Source organism: Eschrichtius robustus, chromosome 8 (assembly GCF_028021215.1).
Source record: "Eschrichtius robustus isolate mEscRob2 chromosome 8, mEscRob2.pri, whole genome shotgun sequence".
NCBI lineage: Eukaryota > Metazoa > Chordata > Mammalia > Artiodactyla > Eschrichtiidae > Eschrichtius > Eschrichtius robustus.
In genome coordinates, this window is record NC_090831.1 from 81,476,976 (window position 1) to 81,502,520 (window position 25,545).

Sequence of the window (25,545 nt, forward strand, 5' to 3'; positions counted from 1 at the left end):
CTCAGATCTGGTGGACAGAGGGAAATAGGAAAGCATGTCTTGTACTGTAATAAATATGATTGCTCTCAGAAGACCACAACAGGTGGTTTCATGAAAAAAAAAAAAATCCACTGCTTTCAGACTGAAAAAACACAAAGGCTTCAGGCTTGTTTGTATAAAATAAATAGAAGGGCAGTACACACTTGGCCAGTTACAGCCTTTTTATGAGGCCATGACTGACTATAATGTGGCAAAAATAAGTCCAACTGAAATAGCAAGAGTGAGGGTTTGGGGGAATTAGGTGAGGTTTTGGAGTGGGAATGAAAGTAAGAAAGAGGAAGAAAGCTTTCATTAAGTAGTTCAGATTCTGGTAGGAGAATTTTTTTTAAAAAAGCATCCAGACTAATTTTATTTTCATTCAAAACAAACTCTTATTTAGTATATTTTTCCTTTACGTTCTTGAACACATTTATAATGACTGCTTTTAAGTCTCTGTTTCCTAAATCTAACACCTGAGCCATCTCAGGGAGGGTGTCTATTGACTGCTTTTTTTTTTTTTTCACGCCAGAGAGTAAGACTTTCCTAAGCCTTTCATGTCTAGTGATTTTTTATTGTGTATTAGACATTGTGTATCTGATTAATTTCTGTGACGACTATTGATTTTTGTTCTAGCAGGCAGCTCAGTTTCAGGCTGATCATGTTGAACTTGTGTAGGCCTACATTTATGGTTTATTAAGGCCGATCTGTGGAAAGCCCAAAGTGTTTCCCAAGACCTTCTAACTTGTCAGGACTCACCTCCAAACTGTCTCCTCTGAAAAACTTATGGAGTCTTCGTTTTAGGAGCTGTTAGGGTATCTCTAGAGCAGGCCACACTCTAGAACAAAGTCCTTATCTCTAATTTGAGTCTTTCTGGTACCTCAGTTGGAAGATTAGGGTATTAAAAGGTTGTTGTTTCCACGCTGGCTGGGCTAGAATGCAATGCCTACCAGTACTGCTTGACCTCTGGTCTTGCTGTTCCATTCTTACCCCTGTAGCTGCTGCTCTTTGATGATACTCACAGTCTTACCCTGAACATGTCCACCCTCAGCCATGGACTCATGAAGGACCTTCATACAGACCTTTGTGGTCCCTTTCTGCACAGATCTCTTATCTCCAGTCTCCCTGTGCTATAGATTCCAGCAGCTTTAGTTGCCCTAACTCTGACCCCTCTCTCTTTGGGTTCTAGCTCACTTGACTGCAGTAAGGAAATTGTCCTGTCAGTGAGCCAGATGACCACAGGGCTCACCTCCTAAGTTTCCTTTCTCTCAGGGATCATCTGGTACTGCCTACTGTCCAGAGCTTGAAAACCACTGTCTCATCCATCTGTCCAGTTGTTTATGGTGGGGGAATTAGCAATGGCCACTGTTTAGCATACTTTATGCTACATTCCATGTGAATACTGAATAAAAGTTGTACCCGATCAGCTCGGTGCTTTGTGACCACCTAGAGGGGTGGGATAGGGAGGGTGGGAGGGAGGGAGATGCAAGAGGGAAGAGATATGGGAACATATGTATATGTATAACTGATTCACTTTGTTTTAAAGCAGGAACTAACACACCATTGTAAAGCAATTATACTTCAATACAGATGTTAAAAAAAAAAAAAAGTTGTACCCTACTCCATGTTTATCACATAGCCCTCTCAGTGCACATGGGAAGTAGGGGCTCCTGGTGTCTCAGAGAAGTGTCCCTAGAATCAATGATTTATTCACTCACTCATATGAAAATTCATACTCACTCATTTACTCATTCAATAAACATTTATTGAGAGTCTACTATGTGCCAGATACTGTTCTGGGGGCTGGGGACACAGTCGTGGGAGATAGAAAGTATCCCTGCCCTTGTGGAGCTTATTTCCTGGTAGGAACTGTTCTGGCCTGGCTCCAAAGCAATGCTTCCTCTGCAGTTGTTCCTCTAATTACTGACTTGATAGAGAAAAGGGAGACTTAGCATGAGCAGAATATAAAGAATAATAAAAGACCTATTACTTATACAACACTTCCTATGTCCCAGGCACTGACTGCTATATGTGCTTTGTCCACACTGATTTAATACCCACTGTTAGGAAGGTATTATTATTATCATTAGAGTTGAGGAAACAGAGGCTGAGACTTGCCGACTTGCTCACATAGCTCACGCATAGCAGAGACAGCACTTAAACCTAAGCAGTCTGACACCTGCTCGCATGCTCTTCACCACTGCATTGCTCTATTCCTTAGAGAGAGAAGAGAATGACATTGGAGATGGGTGGGAAGAAACAGGGATCATTTCTAAACAAACAAAAAAGTTTTGTTTATTGTTTTTTTAATTTTATTTATTTTTTTATACAGCAGGTTCTTATTACTTATTTTATACATATTAGTGTATATATGTCAATCCCAATCTCCCAATTCACCTCCCCCCCCACTGCTTTCCCCCCTTGGTGTCCATACATTTGTTCTCTACATCTGTGCCTCTATTTCTGCCTTGCAAACCGATTCATCTGTAACATTTTACTACATTCCACATATATGTGTTAATATACGATATTTGTTTTTCCCTTCCTGACTTACTTCACTCTGTATGACAGTCTCTAGATCCATCCATGTCTCTACAAATGACCCAATTTCGTTCCTTTTTATGGCTGAGTAATATTCCATTGTATATATGTACCACATCTTCTTTTCCATTTGTCTGTTGATGGGCATTTAGGTTGCTTCCATGACCTGGCCATTGTAAACAGTGCGGCAATGAACACTGGGGTGCATGTGTCTTTTTGAATTATGGTTTTCTCTGGGTATATGCCCAGCAGTGGGATTGCTGGGTCATATGGTAATTCTATTTCTAGTTTTTTAAGAAACCTCCATACTGTTCTCCATAGTGGCTGTATCAATTTACATTCCCACCAATAGTGCAAGAGGGTTCCCTTTTCTCCACACCCTCTCCAGCATTTGTTGTTTGTAGATTTTCTGATGATCCCCATTCTAACTGGTGTGAGGTGATACCTCACTGAAGTTTTGATTTGCATTTCTCTAATAATTAGTGATGCTGAGCAGCTTTTCATATACCTCTTGGCCATCTGTATGTCTAAAAAGCTTTATTTTTAATAGAAGCCACCTAGGTGTCTGGGCAGGTTGAGAGAAGCAAATGGATCACTATTCAAACAGGCACAGAGTAGAAGTTGATGGAGTTGGCACATAAGGGCAGAATTTTGTCCTTGTTCTTCCCAGTTGAACATGAGGGAAATGGTAGTGTTCTGCATTTTGAATCAGAAAAAGACTAGCAGGCTGTCCTGAATAAAAGGCTTCATGGTTCCTTGGGGAAGTTGAGGATGTAAGTGGAAGTGACTGAATTCTAGCAACCCCCAACTAGCAGAACTAGTCCCATCAGATGCTTCAAGAAAAAGTGCTCTGGGATCAGGTACATATGAAAAGTATACTATCTCTCTTGGAGACTTAAAATGCATATCAGGGCTTCCCTGGTGGCACAGTGGTTGAGAATCTGCCTGCCAATGCAGGGGACACGGGTTTGAGCCCTGGTCTAGGAAGATCCCACATGCCGTGGAGCAACTAAGCCCGTGAGCCACGACTACTGAGCCTGCGCGTCTGGAGCCTGTGCTCCGCAACAAGAGAAGCCACGATAGTGAGAGGCCCACGCACCACGATGAAGAGTGGCCCCCACTCGCCGCAACTAGAGAAAGCCCTCGCACAGAAGCGAAGACCCAACACAGCCAAAAATAAATAAATAAATAAATAAAAATTTTTAAAAAAATGCATATCAGCATAGGAGAAGATCTGATTAAATCCTGTGGTAAAGAAACCCATGCTATTTAACACCGGATTTCCTCAAATCAATTGACCACAGAACTGTTTTGAGAATAAATGAGTTTTGCGTGCGTGTGTGTGTGTGTGTGTGTGTGTGTGTGTGTGTGTGAGAGAGAGAGACAGAGAGAGAGACAGAGAGAGAGACAGAGAGAGAGAGAGAGAGGGAGGGAGAGAGGGAGAGAGGGAGAGAGGGAGAGAGGGAGAGAGGGAGAGAGGGAGAGAGGGAGAGAGGGAGAGAGGGAGAGAGGGAGAGAGGGAGAGAGGGAGAGAGGGGAGAGCTGGCAAACACCCATTGGAATTACTATTCTAGGGACTAGAATTTGCTGTTTAATAGCAAACACTAAGCTAAACAAAAACTCATTTTTAGAGGAGGTCATACCTAACTACTATTATGCCAAGTGGTGCAGGGAGTCTTACCAAAGAGAATTCTAGTAGAGCTGTAGTTTAGGAATGAGAGATTATTACATGTTTATTAGGTAGTATATGACAAGAATTGAGTGCAAGAAGGTACCCATTTGTGCCTACTCATGATATTCCTTTATAGTTTACACCAAAATTATTTATACATTTAAAAAATTAAAAGTGAATTTGGAAAATTCAATTATTTTAATACAAACATATTTTGTAGAGAAAATAGTGTAATTAACAGCTATAGCCATGTCTGTTATCATGTCTTTAAGTTATCCCAATTACCCATTTCTGGGGAGTCACAAGTTATTAATAAGCTATCTTGTCACCTCGAGGCAGCTACCTGAACTATATAACAATAACTTGAAGGAAATACCCAGATGCAACCCAGCGCTTCTCATCAACCTTTCTAAGGAGATGCCTGACTTCACCTCGCAGCTCACCTATCACCTGCCTGCTGGTGAGAGGTGGTGGTGGACAGTTTCCTGTGCCTTCACAGGGTTCTGCCCTTTCTTCTTTCCTCCCAATCTGAGATGCTAAGGCATCCTTCCCCACTCTAGCTGAAGCCTGCTATGCTAGGTTGTGCCCTGCATGCTCAAGCCAGTTTCCTTGCAGCAATACATCACTTAGGAGCTCCTGGTCACCTTTCTCATAGCATTTTTTAGCTTTTGCTGTCTCCTACTGTTCAATTTTATTAGGTTGCTACCCTCCAATTATCTACAGCACGGGAATTACTCTCATCTTTATGTCTTTCTGCATCCCCTCTGCCCAGCTGTCCTACCCGATTTTTTCATCATTAGTTTTCCACATTCTCCTCTTACTTTTTCTAAGCTAGTACTTTACTCTCTGATATCCCAACAAGGCAGCCTGTAGAGCGATTAGAAACACAGGTTCTGGAGCCTGACTGTGCAGGTCTGAACCCAATACTCCACTTCCTACCAGCCGGGGACCTAGGGCAAGTCACTTAGCTTCTCTGAGTCTCAACTTCTGAACCTGTAAAATGAAGATCATCACAGTACTTCCTTTATGTGGTCACTGTGAAGATTAAATAAGTAATGTGAAAAATGCTTAGCATAGAGCTCAAGACATAAAGAGTTATGTTTGCTCTTTCTAGTATTATTCTATATTGTCTCCTATATCCAAAATCTAGCTTTTCTTCTTGCCCTTTATACCTTTTTGCCAGGTGTATAAATATTATACAAACTAAGCAATTAAATTTCCTATTACATGAACTTGTCATTGTTTCTAATGTCACAAAATTAACAGAACTTCCTATCCTTAAAATCCATATCTATCTTTTTTCCCCTGGAACAACTCCTTCAACCCTCACTAATTCATTCAATCTCCCTCTTTCTCATTAAACTATTTTTATTTTAAAATTTGCTCAGGTGTTGTAACAGATGCACTTTTAAAGGAATTAAAGGTTGTTCAACACATTATGTTCAAGAGAGTAAAGCAATTTAAAATAGGTATAAACAAAGGCTCTCCGATTTCCACTCAGTTCTTTTTTTTTTTTTTTAATCCAAAAAGCTAGCTCCATTTTAAGAACCCTAACTCTGCAATTTCGGTCAGTGTTATTGCCAAAGAAAGTTTCAACTCAATTTTGAGGTGCCCAAAAGAACATCAGAGTTGCATAAACAGATATATGAGCAGAAAAATATTAATTCTTTTCCTGTTTCACTGCCCAGCAAAGTTAAGATTTTATTTCCCCCTGAGGTTTAAGGGGAAAAAAAACTTATTTGTTCAACTTTTTTTTTTTGAATAGTACTCTTTCCTGCAGTATTCAGGATATTGCCATCAAGCTGACTTTCTTTCTCATTACCTAACCTTTATTACTCTCTTCTTGCATCTTTACTGGCTTGATGTGAATTTCAATATGTTTCCCTTCTGGATCAAAGGCCCTCAAGACTCCTTTTTATCCCAATTTTTTTTCTTTTCTGTTTTAATTGAAGTATAGTTGATTTACAAAGTTGTGTTAGTTTCAGGTGTACAGCAAAGTGATTCAGTTATACATATATATATGTTCTTTTTCAGATTCTTTTCCATTATAGGTTATTACAAGATATTGAATATAGTTCCCTATGCTATACAGTAGGACCTTGTTGTTTATCTATTATATTTCATATATAATAGTGTGTATATGTTAATCCCAAACTCCTAATTTATCCCTTCCCCCTCTTTCCCCTTTGGTAACCATAAGTTTGTTTTCTATGTCTGTGAGTCTATTTCTGTTTTATAAATAAGTTCACTTGTATCATTTTTTAAAGAAGCTACATATAAGCAATATTATATGATATGTCTTTCTCTGTCTGACTTATTTCACTTAATATGATAATCTCTAGGTTCATCCATGTTGCTGGCATTATTTTTTTACGGCTAATATTGTGAGTAGTAATTGAGGGACATTTAGGTTGCTTCCATGTCTTGGCTATTATAAATAGTGCTGCTCTGAGCACTGGGGTGCATGTATCTTTTTGAATTAGAGTTTGAATTAGAGTTTTCTCCAGATATATGCCCAGGAGTGGGATTGCTGGATCATGTGGTAAACCCTATTTTTAGTTTTTAGGGAACCTCCATACTGTTCTCCATAGTGGGTGCATCAATTTACATTCCCACCAACAGGGTAGGACGGTTCCCTTTTCTCCACACCCTCTCCAGCATTTATTATTTATAGACTTTTCGATGATGGCCACTCTGACAGGTGTGAGGTGATACCTCATTGTAGTTTTGATTTGCATTTCTCTAATAATTAGCGATACTGAGCATCTTTTCATGTGCCTGTTAGCCATCTGTGTGTCTTCTTTGGAGAAATGTTTATTTAGATCTTCTGCCCATTTTTTGATTGTGTTGTTTGGTTTTTTGATATTAAGCTGTATGAACTGTTTGTGTATTTTGGAAATTAATCCCTTGTTGGTCGCATCGTTTGCAAATATTTTCTCCCATTCCATAGGTTGTCTTTTCATTTTGTTTGTGGTTTCCTTTGCTGTGCAAAAGCTTTTAAGTTTAATTGGGTCCCATTTGTTTATTTTTGTTTTTATTTCTATTACTCTAGGAGACGGGTCCAAAAAAATATTGCTGCAATTTATGTCAAAGAGTGTTCTGCCTGTTTTCCTCTAGGAGTTTTAGTGTATCCAGTCCCCTTAAGGCTCCTTTTAGCACTTTTTCCCCTATGGCCAGACTTGGCTTCCTCCTTGCAGCTCTCCATTGCTTAGCTCTCTTTTCCATCTACCAGGTGTTTATTTATCACCTACACACCAATATCTAGAGTGTCTACCATGTGTTCAGTCCTGTTATGTATGCGGCACTGTCCACAGAGGGATCCCGAGTGAGAAGGGTGGTTAGTAACCTGGGCAACCTTCCATACACAGTCCTTCTCTTGACTTAAAGATCACGAATAAACATCTCAATCCCCTACATAGTCTGCTTCTCTACCAGCTAGGACATGATATGGCGAATTCTTTACTGTCTCAGACCTCTAAATACAATGACATGTCCAGTTCAAGACACATCTTCTCCAGATCTAACTTCCAGCTTATAGCAAATAAAGGATACAGAGGAACCTGCCAAATGGCCTCTTGGAGAAAGCCTAAAGGAAACCCAGAAGGCGGCAGTATTCTGTGGGACGCTGGCCCATCTCTTCAACAAGTCACTGTGCCAGATTAAAAGAAACTTGGGGGGCAAAACATCCAGGTGCAATATGATGTTCTGGATTGGACACTGGGTTAGACAAACAGCAATAATGGCCTTGTTTAGATCACCTGGGGAAACCTGCATATGATAAGGGTATTAGATTAGATGCAAATGTACTGAAAAAGTAGAGATCAGTGACAAAACTGAGCAGGCTGCAAAAGAGTATGTACAGCTTTTGGTTAAAAATTATATTGTGTTTTGTAATGTATGTATGTATGTATGTATTTATTAATTAATTATTGAAGTACAGTTGCTGTTATATAGTATTTTTTAAAAGTGACCTGAAAAATGTGTGTTAAGGTGTTACCAGTAGTGATATCTGGGTGGCGGGAATGTGATGTTTTAATTAAAAAAAATTTTTCTTTTGATTATATTTTCTAATTTTCTACAATATACGGCTATAATAATAAAAGGTTATTTTTTTAAATGCTCATTTTCTCCCAGAAGACTCATCTCAGAAAGTCCACACCCACTGATTATACCCTGACTCTCTAGGGTTGAAGCACATCCTACTGCACAGTTTATACTAAACTATCATACTTGATTCAAGTTCTCTGGTGGGTTTTTTGTCTGTGGCCCTTGGCCCTATTCTTCAACTTCACTAGAGTCCCAAATCACACCTGGCAGAATATTTCTTTCTTTAGTGAGTGTAACACCTGTGTAATTAGTAGAACCCTGTTGCCAACATGGCTGACAATACACACAGGAAGAATGAATGTAAAAATCTCACAGACTCTCATTAGACTAAGGCTTAGTAATACACGCGTTTGTATATACATAGGTAACATATTTTACCAAAAATACAATAGCCACACTATTAAAAAGTCCTACTCAATACCATAATTGATCTATAAGACTATTTATCCTATTCCTCAATGTTACTAGGCTAATTCACATACATCTCTTCCACATAATTCTAATGTATACTTAAAGACTTTTCAAAACCTGTGCTAAACTCAGGAAACAACACAGGTTTTGTGAGAAATCCAGATAAGCACATACATCTTCATTTGTATTTGATGTGATTTTGAAGGTGTTCTACTTAAAACAGCCCCAAAATTATGGTTAATGAAAAACTGTAGATATTTTATCTCGCTTCCAGGAAAGGCTGATAAGTAGGAAACCCAAAGAAGATATGCAAATAGATGTTTATATTAATGAATCCTTTAAAAAACATGCTTCATAAAAGAACTTGAAGCTGAGCACAGTGACTCCAATTCAAAACCTTCTCTAGACAAGATTTAAGTAAATTTTCTGAAAAGGCATTAAAATGAAACAGTACAGATAATTCATTCCCAGCTTTCCACCTCAGATCCTGAACCTCAGCTCTGGTACCAAGAAACCAGAAACACTCTTGGCCTTATATAAAAAGGGGACAGTCAATAGAAATTCAAGCACTGAATTACCAGCCGAGAATTTTTCATTCCCATTGAAAACTAGTTTCGCTTTTCCTTTGTCTTTTTCTCTTGGGGGGGCGGGTGTTTTCCTAACATCAGTTGATTTCAGGTTCTCTTCAAAAATCCCTGTCTCCTTAATTATTTAAGTTGGATGAAACAACAAGTCCTCTTTTAGACCTGATATATTAAGTTCTAAACTGTTCTCTAAGGGTGTGCTCAGACGTTCAGTTTCAGGAAAAACTCGTGTGACTCAACACAGATGGGAGAATGAGAATTCTCTGAGAATTCTCACAGTTGAGAATGTTTTTACTAAAAGGTGAACTGCTACTAAGTAACTCTGATATTAAATTATTTCACTTTGTTATATCCTGATATATTCTGATATTCCAACAATGTTCTGAATTCATAAAGCACCTCTTCACCCCAGGGTTTAAAAGTTTCACTCAAACATAAATCCATTAATCTCCAAACTGCCCTATGAAGTCAAAAGAGTATATTCTAACTCTGCACGCAAACTACTTCCAGAATGAGCTTATAAATCAGTCATGTTTCAGCCATATGAACAGAGAACTACAACCTGCCTCTCCCCATCAGAGAAACAAGAAAATTCCATATAGAAGTTGATTTTAAATAATATCCTGTAAATAACTGAAGACTGAAAACATTCTTCCTACCCCGTTAAAAAGATACATTTAAAAAATAAACATGTGGCAGATACGAGGTTGCTATAAATTCTGAAAATGGCTTACCTATTAATGTAACTGAGGGCAACATAGGTTGGCTGCTGTAATTCTTGTTTTTCTAAAACACGTGGATCCGTATCTGAAATAAAAACACAATTATGATTTTTCAGCTTTCACATCAGAATATATGTGGCTACCCAACATAAAGTAACAGAGGCTAAATGGAGAAAAAGATTAATTTAGTAGAGCGCTTTTTAACGAAAACTCAGTCAGCAAAGCACAATCATTTGTTCATTCATTCATAAATAACAAGATATTGCATTACTTTTCAAGAGAATTCCAAACATCAACAGTGATAAAATGTCCATCTGTCACACAAACTCTTGCACAATCCCCCTCATAAATATTGGTTTTCACTGCTTAAAGTTACAATGTTGGCATGGTTTTTGGTGGTTAATCGGCCTAAGAAAGAAAGGCTCTGTTATAATTATGCTCACTTCAATGCTGGAACAAATTAGTTGCCATTGGAAAGCTCCATCAATCTGAAAATCTACTGAGTACTGTTCTTATTCACTGCATACTTTTCTGGGTTCGGATTCACATTCTAGAGGGCAACTCTTCTCCTTCTTAACTGTATAATAAGTTTATTATAACTTTTCTAGACTCGCAATCAGAAATTCTCATGCTGGTTCAGAATCCACAAACACCACATTCATCAGAGGGTTTTTTTTCCCCCTTGAAGAGAGAGAATTCAACACCAGAGCAAACTTCCCTAACAGTGCTTCTCCAACACAGCACCAGAAATGCACTTTTAACAACTAGAAATATATTCAAACTTCTCATGTAGAGAAATGATTGTGCTAAGTATATGCAAAAACAATGTTTCTATAGTAAGACTACAAAGAAACGTGAACGCATTTTTGTTTTCTTAGAAAAAGGTTCAGACATTTCACACAGATTTCATTACAACCTCGTTTAAAACCATCTCATTATTAGAACTCTTCCAGCTGCACTTGGCAATAACACCTTCTTTGATGTAATGACAGATATCGTTTCAAGCACCTTGGTACAGGAAGTGTTTACTGCCCATGGTTCTTGTAAGATACACATGCTAACTCCAAAGTGCGTTAACAGGTGATGGGGGTAGGGGGTGCAGACACAGTGGCATAGAGCACAGGTGGCAAAAATGACAGCATCAAAATCAATTTACAATGCTTTCCACTCCCAGACTAAAACTGGACAGTAGTGGCGATTTTTTTATTGGTGTTATAGTTAAGAATCTCATGTTCACTTTATTATTTTTCCTATGCCAAGAATTTCAGGGACACACTATTCAGAAATCCTGCTTCCTGGGTCGTTGCCATCGCAAGCCATGAAAGCCAAATTCTGAAACAAGAGGCAAAGGTTCTCTGAATGGCTCCATCAAGTTGGGTCTCGAGGTTTCGGCAGCGCAAGTGAGGACAGATCAGTAACTCGGCATTTCCTCTGCCTCCTATGATGATTACATAGGCACCTGAGGCTGTTTGTATTGATAGATCCCTGGCCTACAGCAACACTGTTTTCTTTGTTCCACCATCTTCCATAACCTAGGCTAGATTTATGCTCACATACCCTCAAATTATGAGTGGTGAAATGGACTTCCAGAAGCTTCCAAATGCCTTTCCGTAACAACAACAACAACACCACCATCTGGAAGCACCTCAGGCAGGATTCTCCTGTTTTTCTAGAATGCAGACCCTGGTAACCGACAAGAAAGTAGAACTTCCAGACACATGTCCACCAGGCCTGAGACATCTCTTTCAGATTAAATGTTTCCTTGGGCAACCTTCAGAACATCCATGAAAGCTTCGTGTTCTTAAAACGAAATTAGGTACTTCGTGCCCACAAATCAGGAGAAGCCTGCACAAGTGCTACCAGAGGAAAAGCATCAGGGGCTGGTTGCGAATAGACATCAGCTCCGTCACCCGCTTCCTGGCTGACTGGCGTGCAATGATCGTGACTCACCATTTTATGGATTTAATTACACTGTGGAGCACTTCGCATTCAGTAAAAGTATAATAGCCGTCTTCGTTATTTCTCCCTCCCTGACCAAAAAGTAACTGTCAGATGCTAAAAACTCTCTACAGGAGAGGACTGGAGCGACAAGGGCCTCGGGTGTTCACAGCAGGACGATGACGTCCTCCTCGTGAAGACGGAACGTCATTAGCAGAATGAACTGGAGAGAGTAACACGGTCCGTTGGAAATTACTGACTACAACAGGAAGAACTTCTTTAAACCACGTGCTACACCATCGAGACAGTTTTTGCACAAGTCGCTACAATAAGAAATGTGATATGAAGTGCGGTGGCCATAGTGCACAATCTCCCAGATATTTCTCTGGCTTGTTTATGGCACTGATCAAAAGGTGAACCTGGAACGTTGGCTACCGCTGCCCAGAGATAAAATCCACCTCAGTAAATGGTCTGTGGGATAGAAACGCTTGAATTTTTCATGGCCACACGATGTTCCTTAAACTGGCAACTGGCAAGAAAGTACAGCATCCCATACTGCGGCTACCTACAGCCCCATACAGCAACGCTCTACCACTCTTATGTCACAAAGAAGGCACAGGAAGATGAGCCCAAAATTTCTCAGCAGGGCAGGGCACAGCCAAAAAAAACCCACTAAGAGTTGACTGTTTTCTGTCTCACATCACCCATTGCACACTCACAGATTTCAAGCTGACTGAAGATAAAGGAATTCAAATATGAAAATGTATTTTAAGATGTCCAAGCAATAAAAACCTATCAACTTCAAAGTTTCTAAAACATAGCACCCTCCACAGTAGACAGCAATGTGCTTCTTCTACCGTGCCTAGTTCAGGGTAATAGCTTGAACGCACAGTTCTACAGTAAGGACGAGACACAAAGTGGAAGCTTGCTGTAGCTCATCTGGTCCTACCGCCCTGTGGTTTTATAGAGTCAATTAAACAGCAAAAGGCTCAGTGTCGCAGCACCAGCTCCCATGACTTCTCAAGTAGTTAAGAGAAAAGCCAGGCAAACGGCAGAAATAAGGAAAGGACAGTCTTCAGACCCTTCTGGATAGGAACTAGAGGTAAACATGACGAAAGGAGGGCAAACAGCACACCTTGTTCAGTCAGGGAGGCCTGTGTCCATCAGCTCTGCTGTCGCTGGTGTTGGGAACCAACGTCTACCAAGTGCCTGGATTTGGGACCTGTGTTGAGTCTTTTGTAGCGCTATCTTCAAGTTTCCAGGAAAACGCTATCAAGGTTGTTTGCTGGGTTAACAGAAGCTAACTGAGGAGCCCATGGGCTTTGGCTGTGCTTCAGCTAGTCTACATTGCTGGGATTTATATGCCTGGATTTATTTCCAATTTAAGAATGTCAGAAACCAGCCATACTACCTCTCAACAAGACTAATGAGGCCTCTATCAGCAATAAGCTATTTGCAGGCTGGGAGGCAGCAGTGAGGGGGAGACAGGATATCACGCCGCCCCTGCCCAAGAAGGCCTTCTTCAAATTCTGTATTCTCCAAATGCTGGGCTCTTTGCTCCGTGTGGAGGGCAACAGTGGGAGGCCTGAGATGACTTGAGTGGGAAGGCAGCCCCGGAAGATCCTGGAGAGGCAAAGGCCCACCCAGCCAGATGAGGGATACTGAAGGTCTGGGATGGAAACACCACTTTTCTGTGGACTCACTTGGTAATAATTAATGGGCACAGTCTGTTCTCAGTCTTCCCCCCAACAGCTGAACTCACAAAACCACAGAGTTTTAGTTTATTCAGCAGAGCCTTCCACAACATCCCTGGCTGAGCGCGTGCATCCCTCTCCTCCTTTCTCTGCATTACCTCATCCCCAGCACTGTCCCCACACTTGTGTCACCATAGAGGCAGACGCTGGGCACATCCTTTCCCCTTCCCACATTTCTCAGAGATGAACCATCTCAATTTCTTTCCTTTCTCCAGCACTCAGCTCAGGGGCAGGCATGTAGGAGATGCATTATCATTATTAAATGGATACACTAATTTTATGATGAGAAAATGGAAGATTTTGGGTCAAACATGGCAGATTGATCAAAGGCGTTCTTTTCCTTCACCATCCAAGGCCCCACTCAAGGAAGAAATAAAGGAATTAAAACCTCTCCAGGGATAGGAAAAAAAGGGGAGACATCAGCAGACAAGTGGTTTGGACCAGTGTTTTGGAAGATGGAAAACTCATACAGGAGTGACAAGTGACTCAGAGAGTAGAGGAAGCTATAGTCTCAAGCGCCTGCAGCGGGGGAGATGCATGGGCCAGGAGGGGAACCCAATGGATTCCCCTCCTGGCCCATGCTTCTAGCCCCGAGAGGCCCTGGACTTGGAGGTGCCAGGTGTTGCAAAAGGCAAGGAAGGGAAGGTTCAGGGCTGAAAACAGGAGAATTGTTTAAAAGGTTGATTATCTAGAGACACTGAACCAGGAAACCAAGCACAGCGGGGATAGAGGGGGAGTGGGGAGAACACAGGGCTGAAAACAAGGGGATTAAAGTGGAAATATACCTACTTCACTGGTCCCAAGAACACTGACAGCCAGGCAGGAGGATTCCTCTCTGATTAAGCTAAGTGGGCGCAGAAAAGAGATCGCCAGATGCCGACATCTGGCAATTCCTTGATTAAGTGATTTCCCTGCAGATAAGTCTATGGTCAATGAGCTCCATCCATGCCTCTATCCAGAGCCTCCCATCAGGTTTTTATTGCCTCAGTGTCTTAAATAGGAGCCAAGAACAGTCAAGGAGTGATCATTAGACATTTGAGGGAAAGTCTTGAACGTGAATGGAAGATATACCAAAACAAATAAATGGTGGGAGACAGGAGCAAAGGAGCAGACAAATTGAGGCTTGGCAAGTTAAGTGACATGCCTATTTACACAAACCCAGTCAACAGCAGGGCTAGGACCAGAAGCCCTGTGTCCTGAGTCCCATTAGGCCAGCATTTTGACCATTTAATGCTCATCCTCTGAAGTCAACTCATTGCTACCAACCAGTTGCAACACTGGCCTCCATACAATCTTTATAGCTTTCTTAAAAGCCCAGCAAAGTTCTGTTGCAACTTTCACTCCACTTTTAGGACTGAATTTTGATGAACCGACAATTTACGAAGACCAACTTTTAATTCACAGCTAGTTTACTTCAGCTGCTGAAATAAATATTTCTTGCCAGCAATGGTCCTTTCAAAAATAAAAATAAAAAACCCTACAATTGCACATAACTGGCCTTTGAATGGATCAACTTTTCCTTGGTTTATAGACACGTCATTTGAAACTTCTCCCAAGCCATAATTTCCATTACAGGGCAGTCAGTGCAAATTACAGTGAGATTCTTGCCTTTCCAAATTCAATGTGAAATCCAGATGCAGTTAAGTGTTGCTGTAAACTTTATGAGTTAAATATCTAAAAGTCGGGGACATTGTGCAATACAATAACGCCATCTATTAAAAAAAGCATTTATGTTCCCATTTGCAGCCTGAGTTTTCCTCCACAAGTGAATGAATAAACGTTATTCAACCAAGAACCATTTGGACAATGCTCTAGGAGGCTCATTTATAAACAAACACAGCATACTGCAGCCTTTTTAGTTTCCGGCATGACCAGAGGGTTAAAGTTATTAGAAATAGACAGTTCTGACCAGGATGCTTTCTAACTCTTCACCAACCCATCAAACTCCTAGGATCATTGATGACTGCTTGAGAGTGGTAGCTATTTTTCCCCAAGTATAAGGTGTGTAGCCTTATATGTATGACACTCTCAGTCTGCACTCTTCAGCCAAATTCTCACCTTGTTACCTGGGACAAGAGAGACTGCCAGAGTCCATCGTGGCTGCCAGGTATGCTTGTGCAGTGCACAACCTGTACATCTGTATATAGCGACCCTGAAGACTGGGGTGCTGGGGTTACACAACAATAAAATTCTTCCAAACAGGAATAAGGCCAAAACTTAGTCCCATTTGATCTTACAGGCATGTGTGCATGTACATGGACATGTCTGCTTTCCCCAGAAATGAACCTGATGATGGATCCAAGTAGCATGTGATACAAAAGACCGTAAAGGAGCTTCTATGTCACCACTGCCCATGGGAAGAGCCTAAAAGCACGTATCTGGAAGAAAAGAGAGCTGCTGGTGGGTGAAGGTAAGTGACAAAAGAGAAGGCAGGGAAAATGAGGCTCTCGAAGTCCTCTCTGCAAGGCTGGAAGGGCAATGGCTGTTCATGAAAAGAGACCTTCAACTCCTTCTGCCTAAAATTGTTGGCCCAAGGAAATTCTACCCATCTTCCAAGGCGCTGGCCTACACACTACCTCTACCATGCGTTATGCTACACACATTTGCCAATCTGTCTTAACACCCCACCAAAATGGAAGCTCCTTAAGGGACCAGATCTTAGAAGCCACAAACCCTAAGTCCAGTGCTTCGTAAATAATCAGTGAACATATGCTGAACAAATAAATGAATGCCCTGGGCATGCATAACACAAAAGACGTAAAGATAAGCATTCAGCTCAGACTATTCAACTAGAAGAGTCAGACGGACAGGAGAGGAAAACAGACCCAAGTGTAAGTGACTGCCAGTACAGAGAGATACTTATAAGAAAAATACATACCAGTAAGCACAGATGTGCAAAAGGATAGAAAATGATGCAAAATTCAGAATAACGAGAGAGAGGGGCAGAAAGGGCTAATCTGGGAAGGATTTACTGATGAATAGGAACTGAGTTGGGTTTTGAAGGAAGGGACTGAGGCATAGGCAGTGGTTCATAGGTGAGGTTAGGGATCTGAAAATGGCATGAAGTTTGAAGCAGAAAGCACAGGTGAGAAGTCTGTGGGTACCATGGAAACGTGGGCTGCAGAGCCGATATTCATTAGTTATAAAATATTTATAGAGATACTTTAAAACAGTTGCTCTGAACTGTGGGCGATTTTGCCCCCCACCCCCAGCCCATCAGGATGTTTGCCAATATCTAGAGACAACTGGGGTGAGGACGCTACTGGCATCTAGTGGGTAGAGGCCGGGGATGCAGCTACACATCCTACAGTGCACACACAGGACAGCACCCCCCAGCCCCCACAAAAGAATTACTTGGCCGAAGATGCCAATGATGCAGATGTTGAGAAACCCTGTGTTAGAGCTCTATGAACATTATGAGGATGGAGCTATTGCTTCTAGATGATAATCTCTGTTATTTTCCGTGGTCTAAATCAAACGGCTGGTTCGGAGGCTACAGAAGATACAAGACGTTGTTTGGACTTACAAGAGCTCAGACTTTCTTCATGGAGACAAAGATACTGAGTTCATTTCAAGAAAGACATACTGCACTCTTGTCATGCACTAGTTGCAAAAGGGAAATTCTAAGCCAGTAGATTTACAACTGAGCAAGAAAGACAACACAATTCACAGTTAACAATAATCCAAGACAGACTGATCTGTGCCAACCTAGAGGACTACACTAGCTGCTGTAGAAACAAAACAGGATTCTCTGGGCGAATCAGAGAAACTTCTTGAAAGGGAATTTTACATGAGCCTTGAACTAAATCTCTAGTCAGAAAAGGTGAGAAAATGGTGAATCAGAATAGAAAACGGTCTGAGCATTAGCAGAAACAAGCAGAGACAGGGGCAAGAAAGCCAGTGTGGCTGGAACTCTGCACGAAGAGCCTCACAATGCAGATCATGCCCACGTCCTGGAAGGCTTGAAATGTTCTCCAAGAGTTTGGACTTAATTCCGTGAACAATGGAGAGCCTCAGAAGGAATAAACTGATACGGTCCATGTTTCAGAAAAATAACTGGTGGTGGTGTGGAGAATGGGGGGAAAAAGCTGGAATAAAGGAATGTAAGATTTGGTGAAAGTAGAAATGGAAATACACAGTTTTTCTTGTGTTACAGATCTGAGGGCCTCATTACCAAAAGTAAGGAAGAAACTAGAAAGTGAAAAGGGTTTGACAGGCAAGAAAAGGAGGTCTGCTTCTGATGTGTGGTAAGACATTTTGCAGAACCAAGAAGACTTAAACGAAGAAGAGATAAAGGACTCAGGACACAGATAGGGACTGCGGCACTGTAGATTCCCACCATAATGCCACGTTCCAGCAGGCACTGGAACCAGACCATGTCCCTCAAAACGAAACGACAATACAGCAAAAACCTGACCACTCTGAGTCAAAACTTGGTTATCATGTAACTCAGCCAATTCAATAGGAAGTACTGACTGAGGACTTAGTAGGCCTAATAAAATCCCAGCAGGGATAAAGAAAAGCCAGAGGTTGTACTGCATTTGAAACCAAGGAATTGGCAAATTTCACAAGGGAGTGAATGTAAAAGATTGGGACAAAAAGAGAACTGAGTCAAAATGTACCCCGAGTTCAGTGTTTTAACTGATTTGGTACCCAAGACTCTAAGGCTCACTACTGTAGTCACCCTCCCATTGGAATCCCTGCTCCCACTTCTTGGTGATGCTAAGGATTATAATGCAACTCCACACCAGTCAAACTGCCTCTGTTCAATACTAGCTGTATAACTTCTTTAAGTCTTAGGGTTTTTTTTCATCTGTAAAATTTTGATAAGGACAGTACTTTTGCGTGAGTGCTGAAATGAGGATTAAATAAGCAATGTGTTAGGTGTAGCTACTTGTCGGTTCTTTAGCCCGTAGAATGTTTTGAAATCAGACTCTGTACTGTTGTGGATTATCTCCATTTTATAGTCAGTGGCATAATGATGCATAGATGATCTAAGAACTCAGCATTCACATAATGTAGTGAGATTGCTGGCTACCATCCGGTAGTCATTTTCCCCTTCTTCCTCCATAATGCTTAGGAATACGGCTGTCTGGTATAAAGACTACATTTCCCAGCATTCCTTGAGCCAGGTGTAGCCCTGTGACTAAGGCCTGGCCAATAGGATGTAAGGCTTCTGGGAAGCGTCTTTAAAGTCATGTGCCTTTCCTTGTGGTTATTTTTCCCTCCTGCATCTACTTTGGATATGATATAATCTACAGAAGTCATACATGGCTGAGCAACACAATAGGAGCCTGAATCCCTGATCCCATGAAGACCCATACCACTCTGAGACTGACCACCTCCAGACTTCTTGAAAGTGAAAGAAATAAACTCTTCCACTTAAGGCATGTGCTATGTAGGGTTTTTCAGTTACATGAAACCACACCAGATCTTAACAGAAACATGAAACAACTGGAATGCTGGTTTATTTTGTTGGACTCAAAAGTTCTAATCTGATGTCTTGCTTTGTTTTTTTAGATTCTTAAAAAATTCTCTTTAACAATTTAATATGCCAGCTCATGGAAAGAAAATAAGAGTAAAATCACACCCACATCACCACACCATCTGTGGATCACTCTTAACCTGGGATAATTAAAGAATGGGAGAAAGAGGAGGAGGAAACCATTATGTCAAATTATGGCTCCTTTGGTGGCTTTAGGACTTTCTCTAGAATTGGTTATTAACGGGCAATAATGAAGCAAATTGCACATGCATATTACTTCTGAGTTATGAACAATGCAACAGCAGTAACCTTTGAAGCTGTCAGGATCTTTTCAGGCAAGCAATTAAAGTGAAAAATGAAAGTGTGCACAACTTCCATCACCCAGTACTACATGTAATAACACCACCTACAACACTGACATAAGAGTGGGACTCAGTCTGAATATTTATTAATGCAGATCTGTTCCCATTTGTTCCTCTTTTTTTCCCCCTGTAACCCATTCCACCCCCACCTGCCAAATTTTTTTTTGTTCTTCTTTAAAGGGCAGCTCTGACACCATGGATTGCATTCACCTGAAACCTCCATGCAGTGTGACATCCCTCCCGTCTTCACCTAAAGAAATTTCCTTTGCTATCCCTTGACCAAAATATAGATTTAGGGCAAGCCTGGATTCTAGAGAAGAAAAAGTTGATAAGGAAGTAAGCCCCAATTAGGACAACACAAAATCAAGATTAAAATAATTAACATACAGGAGGCCAAATATATGTCAAGTACTGTGTGCTAGGCACTGAAGGCCCCTCACCCATCCTCCAAAGGTCCCAGTTCTCAAGTAGTCCAGACTCTGGAGGATCTGACTTACAGTGATCTGTAATAAAAATGACCTGGTGTAAAAAATATCTGATTTTCTGCCAAAGTGTAGATATCACTCCCTGCTTGCATATGTTTTGTGATTTAAGTACTTGGAAGGACTTAAAGAAATGGCAGGAATAGACACAGAGGTAAGCCACTTGGAACAGGTCTTTCCAAGCAGAGAAGAAACCCGTGTTCTGAGTTCGAAGACGTGAGGCCTATGGGTCCTATAAGCAAGTTTGTCTCATTTGGTTTCAGTCATTTCTATGCCGCCAAATACCTAGAGACCGGTGCTTCTCAACCAGAACTGCTCACTAGTATCGCCTGGGTAGCTGTAAAAAATTCTGAGGCCTAAGACCCATCTCCAAAGATTCTAACATGCAACCAGAAGAGGGATGAAGATCTGGTTCGGAAAGTCGTTAAACCAGTTTGCATTTTTCCCCAAGCTAAAAAGACAACTGTAAAACCGGAAATGATTTATTGAAAGTAATTTAAAAGCTTTATAAATAAATCCAACATCCAGTAAAACCTCTAAATTCAGACTTCACTTGAGGCTCAGGTCTTCACCACCCCCATCCCCCCGCCCCAGCTTTTTGCTTTCTATAGAGAAAGTGCTAAGCTTAATGATTATGTAAGACTATTAGTGTCTTCATGTATCTTTAAAAGCAAATCACAAACAACCAAATACCAGCGGCCCTTGAATTGTGCGCAATTTTCATCCACTCAATAAGGGTGCTCTGACAAACACCTCTTACTGGGACATGCTCCCCCCCGCCAACCTCTTCCTTTTGGTCACCGATTTTCTTCACAGTATGTCCCTAAAATGGTAAGACTGCATCCCTCGAAGTCTTCCATGGCTCAGAATTTTCTGTCATTCAGATTGGCCCCAACCAGTGTGGTTTTCCTTGCTGTCATTATTCACCTCACTTAGAAATCAGGTCATAACCAAGCATATTCATTTTGCATTTTGGAAGCCAGTTAAGGATTTGGCAAAAGGAATCACCCTCATTACTTCTCGCCTCCCAGGGAGGCAGAATCATTGCTTTAAAAAGAAAAGAAAGAAGAAATAGCTGAACATCTGGAAGTGGAGTGACCTGACTGTTCTGCCTAAGAGCCATCAAACACAAGGGCACAAATCAGTTACAGTTTGCTGGGGTGGAGGGCTGATATGCAACGCTCTGCCTGGTGGGCTCTGGGATGCCTCATGGCATCTCCGTGCCCAGATAGCAGCCAGGAATAGGGTGTGCAGGCTCATGGGCCACAAAGGTTATGCAGTTTTCGGGGATTTATTCCTCCCCGTTCTGTGTGGGTTGTGCACTCATTCTACTTGCTAATGAGGAGGGTCACATGCTGGGCTGCCCTCAGATCAATCTCGCTGATGGTGTGAATTTGGGCGTCTGGGAAGGCCCTGGCACCTGGCAGACGGCTCCTGGCATTCTTGGCTTCTATGGAAGAACTTCTGGGAAGCAACTCTAGACTTTCCGGGTTGTTTTTTTTTTTTTTTTTCTCTCCAAGGCTTTAATTTCTTTAGACAGGCAATATAATATTCATGGGTACAGTCTGCTACTTAACTCTGTGACTTGAGCAAGTTTCTCAGCCTAAGTCTCAGTTTTCTGATATAAAAGACAGTGATTCACAGTTCCTACACATTATGAGGTTATTATGAGGATTAAAAGAGACAAGCCATACAGAGCGTAGTGGCTGATACATGAAATACTTAATAAACCATACCTGTTATTATTACTGTAGGTAGTCAGGTCTGAAAGCATTTACTGTTTACGTTGTCAGACCACATTTGTGAAAAATCAACTGTTCTTAAGTAGCAATGATAACTGACAACAAAAATAGAATTAGCATTACTAAGTGCCGACTATAAGTCCATGCAGAATAAGCTGCTTTCTCCGTGCAATCCTCATGAAAACCCTGCAGGGGAGGTACCTCCCCCATCCCTTTCTCAAAGGAAAATGTAAGGCTCAGAAAAGGTCCAGATCACACAGCTCGGAGATAAGACCTCAGATCCAGGTGTGACTTCCAAGTGCAGCTATTTGACCCTGACCACCACCTAGTTCTACCACACTATTCAATAGCAATGCTCTCAAACTAAATGGCCAACTGGCCTGTTCTTGATTTTTTTCTCACTAAAACACTGCTTCATGGATAAAGCACTGGAATGCTTTGGAAGCACTGGGACAAAAAACATGGACAAATTCTGATGAAAACCAGAACCTGGGACACAGGCTTAAACAGTTATTTATCTGCATCTCCTAGTCAATTTCTCCTCTGGGTGACTGATCTAAAAGAACACCAGATCTGGATCCAGAAGATATGGATTCTAGTCCTCGTTCTAACTAGTTCCAACTTATAACTTTAAGCAAGTTAGTTTCCTTACCTATGAAATGACCATAATGATAGTGCACCCACCCCACAAGCCTGACATGAGAATCACCTTTGAACTGAGCGATTCCAGTATAAACTCTAAGGCTCCACCTCCGGCTGCCAACCTAAGGTGGCCTTGGAATTATTATCCCTCCAACAGGAGCAGCCCAATGCAGCCACATTAGCTGCTTGTTAGTCTCCTGAACAAATACTGTGTGGGGAAGAGAAAGATCAAACTATACACTGAAATAGTGACCTGAGTTACTTGTATAGAGAGTTTAGACTTCATCTTCCTTCATCCCTGAAGCTTAGAGAGCACATGCATACGCACTGGTGTTACTTTTCTCCCGCAAGAGTAAGGACCTTCATCAGAAAGCTCTCCAATTCCTCTTCCAAAGAGTCATGTGTCTTGCCAGTGGAGACAGAAAACTTTTTGGCTAGTTTTCAGCTGAGTTTATTAAGCCATTCTGACTAACTAAAAACAGTGTGATCAATTAACTTGCTTTATAGCTAAAAGGAAAGCCTTTCAATTTATAAACCAAAACACACTGAAGTGATTTTATCACACATTCAAACCAAATGCAAAACTCCCCATAATGCTTGAGTAAAACAGGCATTATCAAAGTAAGCACAAGACATCGGATTCCTCAGAGCAGTTCAGGAGACTTTGGGGATTTGGTAAACATTACTATCAGCTGAGTTTCAGAAAATGGAAGACAGAGAGGCTGATGGATTTTCTCAGCTTACTGGAGATGAGGCTTAATACTCTAGACATGGATTCAATACCATGAAGATATTAAAAAAGGAATGGCTTTAAAAAGGAATGCAGAGATAACATATACTTTTTAAATAGATATGTTCTTTGCTGACCAGACACAGCCAGGCTGCCTGTCGTTCTCTTTCCCCTTCAATCCACCTCCACACTCTAGGACCTAGCTCAGTGTGTTCCCAACATTTCCACGGTATGATACGTATTTTAAATTGTAACCAGTACACTTCCCCCACAGAAATACACAGAGGGTTCACAGAACATTACTCAACTTCACTGTATGCAATGCACATATTATTTCATTTTTTAAAATGTTGGGCTAGCCCATTTAATTGATTTTATGACCCATTAATGAGTCCCAAAATGGTGATTTTTTAAAAATGTGAATCTTGCTAAATTACAAATCAATAATATCGTGCATTAATAAGCCCACCCCACACAGGACTACTGTTTATATGATAAAAGATTTAGGTAAAATACAGAAGATCCTTTACAATTTGGCTCCAAACTCATCTTCCTCAGTTCTTTTCATGCAACTCCTAACTTCATCTCCTCCTCTGCACATACCTCGTTCACATGCCATAGCTTCTGTTCTGATGACCCTGTCTGCCTCTTCAGGTCCACTGCCTGCCCTTCCCTGCCCTGTTCTGTGCCTCAAGCTAGTTTACCCAGACTCTCTGGCCAGGTTTAGCCAATGGGAAGCACCAGTAGGAAATCAGAGGGTAGAGAGAGAGAGAGAGGTATTCTGCTGATAAGCCTTTGTAACACAGGCTGTTTCCCCAACTTGGAACACCTGCTCCCCACTTCCCGTAGCCATGCTCAGATTCATGCTCTAAAGTCCACTACAAGGGGTACCTCCCCTCCAAAGCACTCCAGGAACCTACTTCGTAGAATTCACCCTAGTACACACCTCTATTAAAAGGATGAATTACGCTTTCAAGTGTTTATGTCCCAGCAGACTCAGCTTCTCCAAAGCCAGCATCCGGTTACTCTTTGTCCCCCGCACTTAGCGCGGAGGCTGGCACGTAACTGTGATCACTGAAAGGGTCAATAAATGAGTGAAAGGTAAGAGGATGCTTAATTATCAAAATGACATCACAAGCATATGCCAGGAGGTAGTATTTTCTAACAATGGTGGCTATAGAGCTACCTCATCAAAATTCCCACTCTGGGGTGACCGAGTCTATCTTTTCTAAATGTAACTGCCGGGAGTCAGCTCCAGACAACTGCTGCTTACCACCGCGTGGTAACCCGGCTATCTCTGGCGGTGACTGACTAGCTCCCCAACGATCCCGCATCACCTGGCAGCCTGTTGTCTGCTTATTATGCTAAATACATTTTACTTGAAAGATATAATTATTGCTGCAACTCAAGGAAATAATTAATGGCCAATTTCAGTGGGCAAAAATATTCATCAATCAAGTCAACAGACAAGAGAGCTGCAGACTTTAAGAAAGGTCCTTAGAGAAGAGAAAAAAAGACAATCACCTAGAGATTTCTCCGTTCCATAAATATAGGTTAAATCTATTCAATTACAGTCTCTTGAAAGTTTACATTTCAGATTTACTCCAATGACTCCTAGTGAAGTCTCGGTTTAAACTTTTGAGTCCTAAAATGCATTGCTCAACAGAATTATTTCATCACCGTATTGCATGAAAAGGTGGAGGTGATAAGGCGGAGACAGCATTCATTTCATACTGAGTCTCTTGAAAATGTTGATTCACTCAAGGGTTTCTCAACACAACAAACATCAGCCTCTGTTTTCTTACATGAAAGGCAGGGAGGGAGGTGTCCTAATGAGAACACTATTTGGTTTGCCACATGTTTACACCATCTTTGTCCCATATAAACACTTGGCCTTTTAAACCTGAGGGTGAGAGGACGTTTTAAGTTCTTCTAACACCTCGGTAATCAGGGCCCAGAGAAATATTTGCCAATGGAAAACAACACAGTGATCCAGAGATCAGATCAAACCTACGCTTACTATTGAAAGGTACTTCAATCCCCAAGAGCATTGATATGTCCCTCATATAAATGATACACAATCCCTCACCGGCCTGTTCCCCACAGCCCTGCTCTTCAATTCCCTTCTATAATATCCTCAGATTTACGTTGACTGTATATTTACTAGACGTGTCCCTCCCATTACATTATAAGGGGCTTAAGGGACCAGAAGGCAGCATACAATAATTGACAGTCGAGTTTATTTTTTACACCAAAAAATATTTCCAAGTTTTCATTTAATTTTAAATGCTAACAACCATATTCTAGCCTCCACATGCTCAAAAAGCTGCTTAACAGTCCAGAAAGAAAAAAAAAAAC

General features: G+C 41.2%; 1 protein-coding gene across 3 annotated transcripts in view; it reads right to left on the reverse strand.

Annotated features, from left to right (window-relative positions):
• JAZF1 (JAZF zinc finger 1) overlaps positions 1–25,545 on the reverse strand; it is a 341,816-nt gene that overhangs the window by 149,752 nt on the left and 166,519 nt on the right. For all 3 annotated transcript variants that reach the window (XM_068549212.1, XM_068549210.1, XM_068549209.1), the window contains exon 2: positions 10,065–10,137. In XM_068549212.1, the coding sequence (XP_068405313.1) occupies positions 10,065–10,137 (73 nt within the window). The remainder of the gene's footprint in view (positions 1–10,064; positions 10,138–25,545) is intronic.